This window comes from Mastigoproctus giganteus, chromosome 9 (genome assembly GCF_048544385.1).
Source record: "Mastigoproctus giganteus isolate SK-2022 chromosome 9, ASM4854438v1, whole genome shotgun sequence".
Lineage (NCBI taxonomy): Eukaryota > Metazoa > Arthropoda > Arachnida > Uropygi > Thelyphonidae > Mastigoproctus > Mastigoproctus giganteus.
Window position 1 is genome coordinate 65,486,975 of NC_143583.1, and position 13,308 is coordinate 65,500,282.

The 13,308-nt window shown below is 36.2% G+C and overlaps 1 protein-coding gene across 4 annotated transcripts in view; it reads right to left on the reverse strand.

Moving 5' to 3' along the window:
• The window catches only part of mri (BTB/POZ domain-containing protein mrityu), a 384,830-nt gene that overhangs the window by 14,178 nt on the left and 357,344 nt on the right, over positions 1-13,308 (reverse strand). For all 4 annotated transcript variants that reach the window (XM_090381835.1, XM_090381837.1, XM_090381834.1 and 1 more), the window contains one exon: positions 7,188-7,298. In XM_090381835.1, coding sequence (XP_090237961.1) covers positions 7,188-7,298 — 111 coding nt within the window. The remainder of the gene's footprint in view (positions 1-7,187; positions 7,299-13,308) is intronic.

Genomic DNA, 13,308 nt, shown 5'->3' on the forward strand with positions numbered 1-13,308 from the left:
AAAAATCAGACTTTCTGCAATCAGGTGAGATTTTTTTTTTTTTTTTTGCCACCAGTTCGGCTACTAAATAGCTGGCTTCTTAAGTTTTATCAAATATTTTAGCCAAACTATAATATTCTATACCTTGTTTTCTAGTAGAGGCCTGCAGTCTTTTAAAATATTCCATAGTTTTGGACAATAAATACTTGTGTTTCGCAGAAAAATAACACTGCAATTTACTTGGCACCATTCACAATTTTAAACCACATACCAGACATAAAGGCAGAGGGTTATCTCGTTAATGGTATATGAAAATACCATTAACAAATAGTCATCATCATGTTTACGACATGATTTCTTTTTTGATGTTGATGGTCGCTTTTTTTTTTTTTATCATTTTCTCCAAGCTCATTGTGCTTTTCTGCCTCTTCTGATTTCCTTTCACTAAAAATTTATCCATTGCTAATAATTTTGAAATATTTTCAACTTACTTCTAGAATGTACTAATACAGTTAATTGAAATACCTGTTCTACACAAATTAACTGAATATGATGTTTTAGAGATATAAAAACACAAAAAGTACTTTTAAAACACAAAGGAAATTTCTTACTATGCTGCTTACAAGTTGCACTTATACAACTGCAAGGCACCTGGGAGAGTCTCTCAAATGATAAGAATGGCTGAATAAAGGTGAACAGATCTAGTACTAGGAAGCAAAACGTGACATCATGATGACCGCTGGAAGGGGCTGGGATCGGTACAGCGTAAATAAACGAATTTTTTTATTTGAATTAAATTTTATTATAAAACTTGGATTTATTATTATTATTTTTTTTATTTGCATTTTCTGTGGCACACAGGTTGGGAAACACTGGTCTATTAGATTAATCAGTTCCTTGTACGCTTGGCAGACTCTTTGTGCTATTTTTTTAATGTCATACGTGCATTTGTGGCTTCTGCTCTGACGACTTTAAAGTGATTCCATAATTCACCCATATTCTCCCTACCCATGTTTTCTTCTCAATTGACAGAAGCCATCACATAGCATCTTAACCTCTCACAGTCCCCTTTCACTAGGCTGTTGACTGTTGGAACAAACTTCCATCTGGTGTTGTAGAAGTGGGCAGTTTGATTAAATTTAAGGAAGAACTAGACAACTATTAGAGTAGATGGATGGATGGACGGGTGATATAAGAAGTGTCTTTTTGTTGTTGCATCGTTTGCCATTGTTAATAACCTTTAACAACTGAAATCTCAGTTGCCATCAGACACCTTAGCACTTCATGATCACTCCTCACCACATGTTCCTGTACTGTCAACCTATGATACTATGAGGATCATGAGAAAAGGTCAGAATATTCCAGCTCCTAGTATTTTTCCTTAATATACTGATACAGATAGCAATCATCCAGATGATTTAAAAAATTGATTCCTGAGAGTGGGTTTCACTTTCAACTGTTTCAATATCAGTAAGGGAAAGATTGAAATCACCAACAAAAAAGGCATCATATTCACTAGTTCATTCAATCTGCAGATGAAGGTTCTCATCATATCTTCAGAGTCTTCCCATCTGTGGCATACCCTGCTCTCATTTTTCTATCTCATATTACACACACTGAATTCTGGTATACACTGAGCATGTACATTAATCCCAAATCAGGGAAAGCTCTTGTCATGTACTGGCTACTATTGACAAGTAATATTATCTTCCCTTTCCTTCTTGCCTATCTGTCCTTCCTAAACACATTGTCTGCATTTAGGAAGGACAACTACTTTTTTGGGTGACACCAAGTTTTGTGTTAGCCTAATTATGTTGGTGTTAGCCAGTGCTTTTTTTGTAAAAAAATAGGTGCCGGTACTCATTCTTTGATATCAGGAAAAATTGAAAATCAAAAGGATATGAAAAGTACTCTAAAATTTTTTTTTTCCCTGATATTGTTACTTTAGTAGTGATGTTTTTAGAATAAGAACAACAAATTAAGTATATTAACAGTTTATTAAGCATAAATTTGTTACTGAAGTATATAAAAAAAATAAGTAAAAATAATTTCATAATAAAGTTTTTGTAGAATATTCCAAATTTTTATTAAGTTCTCATCCGGCACCCTATGCCGACTTCTTTTCTTCCTCTTTGTGTGTCGGTTGCTGAATGACATTTCCGAAGCAGCCACGAATTGACATATTTTGCTGGATCAAAGTGGGTCAGTAGTCGGCCTACAATTTTAAGAAACAGTAGTGAAGAAACTGTTTTTGTCATCAACGAAGCGCTGGTTGGGCTGACGATCAGATTCATTTGTGAAAATCCTCGTTCACATTCACTCGATGAAATTGGTATTGTACTCAGAGCGTTCATCAAATACATCAATTCTTCCAAAACCTTATCAATTAGGTATCCACGAATTTCATCTCTTTCATTTAACTGTAACCTAATTGACAATTTTCTAACTTCATTTTCACCAAATGCCAACAATTCATGTTTAGAAGGATTAATACCTTCGTTGTCCTCGCCTTCCTTCTCTTGTCATCGGTATTGTCACTAGTTCTTAAATTTGAATTTTTTTTTTCTTTTTGAAACTAACCAAAATGTTATTCAGCTACTGTGACCATGCAAAACTAACCAAATTCGGATATTCAGGTACTGTGACCATGTAAACAGAGATAGGGAAAATTTACGGAAAATGTGGATAATGCACTTCCGTGAAACAATAGATGATTATTTGTCAGGGTAAAAGAAAATCACTTTTCTAATTCTCGAACGGGGCGCTTACAGTTGATTCACAGTGGTGTCCAACCTATGGCCAGCGAGGAAAGTGAACTAAAACAGCATTTTAAAATTTGTTAATTATCAAAAAAAATTTTCTCATTAAATGTTTTGTTCAGTAAATGTAATTGTGTATTGTACTTAATAAAATTTTCGAATATTTTCAATTTTACTTTTACATGCAACAAGATATGGAAAATGTAACACACTAAAGAACTTTGAATTTTTTTGAATATGGCCCCTGTATGGGAAAAGGTTGGACACCACTACAATAGAAGGTGGGCCAGAGCCCATTGGGAATACACCTTGATCTGCTCACTCTTGACTAGTGCGACTTCTCTGTATGTGGGACAGGTGGTTGGATAGGTTTTACCAGGTACTACTCAGTTGTAGAATGGTAACCCCTTTAGCCCTCTTAATTCACGCAGCAGCACTATTTGCCTAAATTGCCTGAAGGCTAGAAATGCGAACAGTGTGTACCGAGTTAATTCTCTCCTAATCCGTTCGCTATATGAAAATTTTCTTCACTCAACGGAAACTATTTTAAATGTAACTTCCAAGGGGATTTCAAAATAATTCGCTATAAAAGGGCTTTGTTAACCAGAGTTCCAACTGAGTAATTTAGAATTCTAAAAATGGTTATACAGTTTTATACAGAAAATATCTTAACAATAGACAGTAAAAAATGCAAATTTAGTTAAATAATTTTAAGTTTATTTTAATAGTACGTAAACATGACAAAAATTTACAGAATATTACAAATTTCAAAGTGCACTGCATCCAAATGTCACACGTCACTGTTAATAAAGGTGCCGGTACGCTGTACCATCCCAAAAAAAAGCACTGGTGTAAGTTATCCAAACGAGGAGTTCAAACTTGCTTATTTTACTGAGAACACTCTTGATAGTGCTCAATACAAAATACACACTAAATGAAGACAAGTTCTTGTATTGTTTGTTTTCTGGCACATTCCTTTAAGTTATTTAAGTTTGTTCCCTAACATCAGCTTCTCCTCATTTAAAACACCACTGTCCTTGAAGTATGTAATAAGGCAATAGTAAGACTGTACTTGGAATGCAGTGTCCCAGTATAGAGACCATACCTAAAAAAAGACATTGAGATTCTTCAAAGGGTTCTCATCTGCTTGGTGAAAGCTGTAAACAGCATGAAGAAAGAGAATTCAAATATGTGGGCTACAGAATTTGGCAACCAGGAACCTTAGATTGAGACTCCATTGAGTTCTAAGATGGTATAGTAAAATGGGCAAAGATGAAATTTTCACCATTAAAAATGATTCAGGACCAGTGATCATAAATTCAAATTACAGCAAAAGGCATTTAACTGGCTTGTAGGAACTTTTCTTTTAGCTAGCAAGTTACTATTCACTGTAAATAAGTTACCTTCATGGGTAGTTGAGGTTGACAGCTTGATGAAATTAAAAGGTCAATCGGATAGAAACTTATGTGAGGAGGGAAACTTGATACAGCCATCAAAACATGTATATCTACATTATCTCTTTTGCACCAAATACATGTATCAGCTTTTTCTTTTTTTTTATTATTATTATTTTTTTTAATTAAAACCCCAAGCACAAGAGGTATTAGAACCTATAGTACTTAGTACTGTGCATGGTTTGAAGGCTGAGAAGTTGAAAGAAGATACTTGTTGATATTTGACTTGAATTTTTGTAGATTGTAATCTTCAGGAAATGCATATGAATGGAGGTTTGTTCCAGAAAATGAAAGTTGAAAGAATAAATGAAGAAGAAGAAAAGTTGGTTCTGTGAATTTGGACAATAAAAGGATGATGACTAGTTATGGACTGAGAGAGAGAGAGAGAGAGAGAGAGAGAGAGAGAGAGAGAGAGAGAGAGAGAGAGAGAGAGAGAGAGAAGGAAAGCGAAAGGTATTAATCCTTCTAAACATGAATTGTGTATAGGTCATTAATATACAAGAGGAAAAGAGTGGGAGAAAGAATTGAACCTTGGGAACACTTGCATTAGTGAAGAAGTTAGAAGACAGAGAGTTCACCTGCAGTGAGCGGTCAGAGAAAAAACTGAATACCCAATTACAAAAAAATAGTTGGCAAACCATAAGATGGAAGCTTATTTTGGAGATTATGCCAAACATGATCAAAAGCCTTTGAAATGATAAGAGCAACTGCTTGATTTTCATCAAGCTTTTCCATTGAATTTGTCCATAGATGGGTAACATAAGCCAGGAAATCAGTATATCACTAGTGGATCGACACTGATGGAATCCATACTGGCTATCACTGATCAGATAGAAGGCTTACTTTAGAAAGTAAGCATCTAATCATCCCATTACTTTGGAAAGAGTAGAAGTAGTATGTGCAATGGGATGATAATTCAATGGAAGTGATTTGTCACTTTTTAGGAACTGGTCAGATATGAGAAAATTTCCAAACAGAAAGGAAAATACCAATAGAATAAGAAAGGGTAAAACAGTGACGCAGAACAAGAGTAATCCCAGGAGCACAGGTTTTGAGAACAAATGGAGAAATACCACCAGAACCGGTTTCCTTCTTGGTGTCAAGGCTGATCAAAATTCTGATATCCTTTTGACGGGAGATCACAGGAGGCACTGAATGGAGTGTACTGAGAATGAGAGGAGGTGGTTTACTAAGATCATTAATACACAAGTTAGAACCTTTCCCTGAACCTATAAGGCATCCTTAATGACAAACAAATATGAGTACTCTTGCATTCATTCTGTTTAAACATGTTCATCTCTACAGAAAATATTTTTTTTTTTATGCATTAGTAAGGGACATACCAATAAAAATTTCTCCCCCTAAAGCTTGTGTTCATTCACATGGCTTTCTGCACATATTCTCTCCTACCATGCATGCACAGAATTGTAGACACAGACTGTTTATGGCCTAACTTGCAGAATTTTTTTAGCATGTCTCTCTAAATATCCAGCAGGTCATTGGTTATGTGCAGTAAACACCATTAGTTCCCACATGAATAATAATATTCTGTTTACCCCATTTGATAGCTAATAAACTGTTAGTAACTGCTTCAATTTTAGCTCCAGCAGACAGTCCACCTATCCTTATTACAAAAAGGTTCTAGACAAAAACAAATGTTCTTTATACACAGTTGTAAAATGAGACTGATGATACGAGATGAGTGCTGGTGCTGCCATCTACTAGAAGTAAATTGAAATGAAAGGGTAATCGTTCCACTAGCACCACAGTAAAGGACAGCGGAAATTGCCACCATTTCAGAATGTAGTGTGAGCTGAACTGCACATCTCTCCTGGGTGTGTTGTAGGGGGACAAAGAGCAAACATCATGTGGTGTTACACTGAGCAAAAGTGCCATGGAAATCAAATGATGAAGCAAGCATATGGAGAGAATTGTGTGTCTCATGCATGTGTATTCGAGTGGCACAAACATTTTGCTCATGAAAGAGAATCACTGGAAGATTGAAAAGGAGTGGGAAATCATTGCCAATGACCAATGTGCATTGCCTCAAAAGATTTTAGAAGATTCGTGAATTAATAAGGAAACCATTCGACAAATAATAATCCAGGATTTCAAGAAAACGAAAGTCTGTATGAAGTTTGTTCCACATTTGTTAACAAGAAGGTCAATGATAGGGGTAAATTGAACACTGCAGAGAACTCACTGAAGCTGCTGAAAGCAAACCCAATGTGCTGAATTCAATTACAAGTGATGAGACATGGTGTTTTCGGCATGATCCTGTAATGAAGTGACAAAGTGTAGAGTGGAAGTCAGCAAACTCTCCCGAATTTAAAAGTTTGTCAAGGAAGGCCCAATATCAAAACTAGGCTAATCATTTTCGAGGACAGCAAGGGAACTGTGCACAAAGAGTTCATGCCCAATGGCCAAAGTGGTACTGCTGCCTACTACCTGGACATTTTGAAATGTTTGTTGCAGAAAATCCATTATGGGCAGTCTCACTATGGAGTAGACAACAGTTTGTTCCTCTTGCATAACAATGCACCAAGCCATAAGGCTATCATTGTTCAGGAGTTTTTAGCAAGCAAAAAAGTCTGCAATACTGTTGTATCCACCGTATTCACCAGACTTAGCCCCATACACCATTCAAAGAACTGTAAACACCAGTCGTTTCAGTACCTTCATGATTGATGCATGTAGTGTGTGGTCACAGAAAGAATTTACTTTGAATAAACCAAGGTTTACTCATAGTTTACTCATACATGGGATCATAATTTTTCTAGCATCAGTCTTGTTTTCTAATTGCCACACTGTGCATAACAGTGAAGATGAATTACTGAAAGTTAGAAAATGGAGTTTGAATGAAGAAGCTGTTTCATGTTTAAACAGAATTAAAAGACTTTTGATGTTGTAAGGAACATATGCTAAGAATGGTGTATTTCACTGTTTTTAATATTTATTTATAACTAAAAATATTCAAAAAACTTTGTTCGCTTACCTTCAATCCCTAATCTAATTTTTTTCAAACCACGCTCTTTTAATACTTGTTTGGCTACATCCCGATTTTCAATATATTTAAAAAACCTGTACATAGCTGTACTGTAGATGACTGCAACAAAAATAAAAGTACATTAAAATGCTAAGTCAGAAGATAGTTTTATTATAAATTTTTTGATTCCTTCAGATCTTGTTAAAATAACAACCTGGAGACATACATATTAGAGTAATAACATTTCTAAATGTATTTATAAAAGACACATATGTTTCAATAGTTATCCCCACACAAACATCTTCAACATTAATAAATAAATCCACGTAAGTCTGCAGTTCAAATTAAATGGATCTGAATTAACCGATTTTTAAATCTCTTGCTGTAGTTGAAACTATGACAGATGTACTAAATCTAGGAGTTATGATTTCGAAAACTTGTTGCCACATGCACTGACTCAATAGGTGCAAAACATTTGATGTTGGCATAGAATCAGTTATGTAGAGGTATTTGTCTTACCTTTTATTTACAAAAAAATTATTTCATGTGCAGCACACAAAAAAACAGAATGAGGGAAGTATAAAATCCTCCATATGCAAGTTTTCACAAGAGAACTACACTTTCAGTTCTATTCTTAAAATTGGTACCCATCAAGTCAATCACATAGGGGAAGCTGACTGACAGGTTTTGTCTGATCTGACATCGTCTTCACAAAACACACAGTGAGTTTATTATAAGAAAGGTATATAACAAGATCTGGACAAATTACGAAACTGGGCTGAGAAGTGACAGAGTACTTCATATAGGCAGTAGTCATCCAAAGTGCCTGCCTGGCAACCCAAAGGTCGCGGGTTCGAATCCCGCCTCGGGCTTGGATCAAAGTACTGCAAAAACCTTGGGAGGTGCATTATGGCCACAGAAGCTGATGAGCCAACAACTACCAAAAAAAAAAAAAAAAAAAGTAGTCATCCCAAATCAATGTACCAACTGTGTGGTACCAAACTCTGGTTAGTGGAAAATGAATAAGACCTGGGGGTAATTGTGCAGTCAGACAAGAAGTTCTCTGAAGTGCAACAGGCTGCCAGAACAGCTCATGTGATTTTATCAATGATATACAGGAATTTTGCCAGCAGGGATAAGGAGATGATTATCCCATTGTATAAGGCAGTGTTTCTCAACCTTTTTGTTGTTGCAGCACACTTTTAAAGACATTAAAATTTTGCAACACGCTTTGAAAGATGCTAAAATTTTGCGCCACACTACAATCGCTATTATACTCATATATGAGCTGTTCAGAGGTAAAGTGGTATTAGTCAAGAAAAATCGATTTTTGATTTATACCATACTACTAGGTGAAATGTTTGTTTGTTGTTTGTTATTTGGTTTTTAGGAGCATTAGCAACTAAGGCCATATTGTTCTGGGAAAATGCAGTGGTCATTCCCTGACCTTTCCGCATCCTCCGTATTTGATGGCTACAGGCTCGAACCCCGGTCTAATCAAGAAGCGTATGCTACGCACTGCTGCTCCTTCCCACCTGGCTACGGAGGCGCCTAGGTGAAATGTGTTCACAGGCAAAGTGGTATAAGTCTAACTTTTAATTGACAAGTGCTGCTGCCACACGGTCAAAGAGCCTGATCAGAATCACAGAGCTTTGTCAGAGGTACAGTGGTATAAGTCAGTGTGAGCTGTCAAGACACGTGTGTGATTACAGATTGTGTTCCGTGAACAAACTTTGCTTGAATGTATTTTATTGCCATTTCTTGAAGAATTATGGCTCATGAAGAAGAAATATTACGTGTACAAATTAAGTACATTATAATAAGCTTAAGACTATGTTTTGATTTCATAACCTATAAAAACGTGTTTGCTGGTCGGTATTAGTATCCCGAAAACTATATTAACTACACGAAGTTAACTACATATTCGTCATCCTTATATAATCTCCGACTCATGGGCCTTTGTGCACATGCGCGATTAACAGAAGTCTTTCATACTAATGTATAAATAAAAGGGAAAAATTTGAAACATCAGTTTTACCATCTTTTAAAACGTCAGTTTTAAATGTCTCGATGGCGAAAACTTTGGTCCCCTCAGAAGGAGTTTAGATTTAGAAAATATTATACAGAGTTTTGATTTTAATTCTGACAAATGTGTTCAGTCTTCTTGAGTGCGTGGGTTATCTAGTTTCGAGGGCAAGTTGATGTTGACTTGTTTTCCGGTGCTTGGAGGGATCACGTGTGGGAAGTATGAGCACATTGAGGTATTTTTATAAATTGTTTACACTTGGAGATTTAAAATTAAATGTAAAATTTGATTTATTCTAATTCATTTTATCCCGGAAGTTGGAAAAGAAGATCTCCTATTCAGATATTGAGGTAACTCTCAGATTTATTAGTAAAAGGAGATAAATTGAGATTTCTATCTCTTAGATACATTATAATAAGTTTGCTTTTACGCATCATCTGCCACTATTAATACTAATAACATATATAATGCAAGTTTATAAAAAAGAGCAAAACTATTTTTACCTATAGGAGAAAATAATTATCTTTACTGAACTCACTGGTCCTTGAGGTTGTCACAGACATTCTCTCAGATATGCCAGACAAGCTGTACTTGCTACTTGGGAGTCTAAAACGCTGATGGAACTGATATTCGGGTGACACTCGAGTCAAGTGGACCCAATTTCGGCAAAGTACGGACGGTCTGTGACAGCCAAATCCTCTGCTTGCACCTTCATGATGGTGGGACTGTTAGTAATCCTGGGCATAACTTCCATGCACAAGTACATGGTGGGTGACCATCAAGGTGTGAACCAACGTAAGCAGGGGTTGAGGTGTGGTGCCCACACCACATGGAGGAATGCCGCCCCTCTATGTTACCAGGCAGTACTAGGTGGTAGACGACTCTCATCAACCGGTGCAATACCGCCACTTTGCTTATTGGAGGCTTGAAGTGGTGGCACCCATGTTTAGTCTCTAGAGCTAAGTTCCGGTCAACCCTTCCCTATCTCTTCCATCATGCAGTATGATTGATGACTTTTGAGGTTATGATGAACATCGTGGCGAGATCCAATATTCCTTACATTTCGAGGGTACAGCTCTAAAACGGTGTTCGCAGGCTGGCCGCTAGTTAGTACACCGGACCGAACCTATTGGTAACTCCCTAGGAGGCTTCCGGATCAGCTAATGTATAATCTTGCTACCTCTACTCTACTCTACTACTGGAGGGAGTCTGAGTAGTGTGTATGCGGGGAGCATTGTCGAGGCCACGTTACTTCAAGGATCTGGGTATATTCTTACAATATGTATGCCATATCCAAAAATTTCATTACTTCATACAGCATGTCCCACCCACCTTTTCTTACTATTGAATACACCATGAATTGTCAAACTAATAGAGCAAGCTTATCTGCAAAAAGATCTAAACCTCCCAAGCACTTCCTAATTCATTTCACAAATATACGTGGTCTCAATTCTAATCTCAACGATGTCCATTTCCACTTGCAGTCTGCCAAACCCCATGTACTTTTTCGGATCTTGTGAAACTGACTGGAAATTGTGGGTTGGTCACTCGCACACTAGCAACACTTTTGTGGATTTTTGGATGACTGTTTTCCACAGCAACATGTTCTGTTCAAGAGCAACCAGAGGGAGTAATTAGCATTAGTAGAGGCATATGATGCAAGAAAGCAAGCTTATGCACATCAGCCAAAAAAAAAAAAAAAAAAAAACAGCTCCCATTTCACCCCTCCATTCATTCCAAATACCTGTCCAGCTCAGCCTTAAATTTATTTAGGCTATCAACTTCCACAACAAGGGATGGAAGTCTGTTCCTCCAACCAACCACTCAACAGCCAACCAACTAACACAAGTTAGCAGAGCAATTAGAATCTTATTTTTTGAATGCAGATTCTTGAATGAAAGGAGGCCAAAATAAGGGAGCTTCAAAAATGCTTAGTTCCATATGATAAAATTCACAAAGATTTATCAAGCAAAAGCAAACAAATCCAGATTACTGATTATTTTAAAGAGAGCAGAAGAGACAAAATCTAGAATGGTGTATTTTTGTTAACATTTTGTTAATGAAATAGTGTATTTTTGTTAGCTTTTGGAATGTAACCCCACTTTTTGTACTTTTTCTTAGTCCCATATAACATGGTTTCACACAACACATTTTACAGGAACCTAATCACCGTGTTATACGAGGGTTACCTGTACATATATAGAGGCAATATGAAAAAAAAAAATCATCTCTCTTTCTTTCTTTATTTATTTTTACTATTAAACATACTAGTTTTACAGTTTTATATATATTACCCCAGGGGCTCACATCCGGTGAGTATGGGCTTGGCATGCCCAGGATCCTGAGCTGGATATTGTTATTCTTCTCTTCTTGGTGATTCCTTTCTACTTTTAACACTCTCTCTCTCTCTCTCTCTCTCTCTCTCTCTCTCTCTCTCTCTCAGGGTAACTCGGGAATTTTTTTTTTTTTTTGGCTGATGCAGCATAAGCCGCAGGTTTCCTTGCACCATATGCTAATAATAATAATAATAATATAAAACTTTGACTATTATTTCAGTGGGCTATAACCTTTAATTAATTTGATAAAATTAAATGTTAATCTGGATACAACTATATAGCAATATACATTGCTAATATCCAAGTAAGTTATAACCAACCTTTTGTAGACCAGATCTTATTTTTATCTTTATGATATTTTTGGCCTTCTGATTTATTTTAGTTCACATCATTTTCATCAATAACTTTTAAGTGCTTCCAACAGAATCTTTGTAAGGATTATCCAAAAAATTGTAAATTTTGGGCTTTTATTTTATATAATTTATTTTGGGTTTGTAAGAAATTTATGGTGGATTTTCATTTGGAATCTGCATTTTCTTATTTCTTTATTTTTAGATGAGAATTAATTCTAGAGTAAATATGAGACGTCAAAACTGGGCAGGTTATGTAGTAAAATTTTGGAAATTTTATAGAATTTGGAAATGTGGAAATTTTGTATGGATTTTATAGAATCCAACAAACTAATAATTTGCTCTGAAATATGGTGGACAGTGTTTTTATTTATACGAGGGCTGTTCAATAATGAATGATACATTTTTGTCACAATATATTTATTAATTATCCATGTTTTGATGGTCCTCTTCAAAGTAGTTTCCATTTGATGAAATGCACTTACTCCAATGTTTCTGCCATTCTTCAAAAATATCATGGAAACCATTTTTTGACATGCATTTAAGACTCACCTTCTATGTCTTTATAACTTCTGACTACTGGAAACATTTTCCTTGCAGTTTCTTCTTTAACTTTTGAAAAAAAAAAAAAATCACAGGGTGCAAGATCAGGGCTGTAGGGAGGATGAGGAACACATGATATCAATGCTGGCTAAGTACTCAATGACTGTATGAGCAATGTGAGGTCTCGTATTGTCATGATGCAGAACCCACTTACCTGCGTAGAGTTGTGGTGGTCATTTTCAACAAATGTGATCCCACAAAGTGTGCAGTACAGTTCTGTAGTAAGGTCCAGTAACAGTTATGAAATGGCACAACATGCTGGTAAACCATTCCTTGAATGTAAAAAAAAGAGATGACCACAACCTTTCCTACAGATGCCACAACTTGCTTACTCTCTGGGTCAAAATGAGGAAGCCATGTCTCATCTGCCATTATCGATATTTGTGCAGAACTTCACTATATTCAGTAACCATCTGTTGTGGCTCCTGACAAACCTCCATGCAAATTTGCTGTTGCTCAGGTGTGAATAGTCTGAACCCAGTGTGCACAAACATGTATCATATACAAATGGTCATGGGGAATACAGTGCATGATTCCTACTGATACTTTCAACATCTCTGCCAGGGATTTACTGTAATAAGGCAATCTTCTGTCATGATTACAGAAGCAGTGTTTACGGTTTCTGTGGTGACAGCAGTGGTTGGAGCTCCAGGACCACCAAATTTTGTAATTGAATCACATCCATCTTTAAACATCCTAAGCCACCTGTGAGCTGTGCTATATGGAAGCACAGATTCACCATAAGCCTCTTTTAACATTTTATACGCTTCAGCTGATGTTTTCTTGAGATGGAAACAAAATTTGAGAGCAGTGTA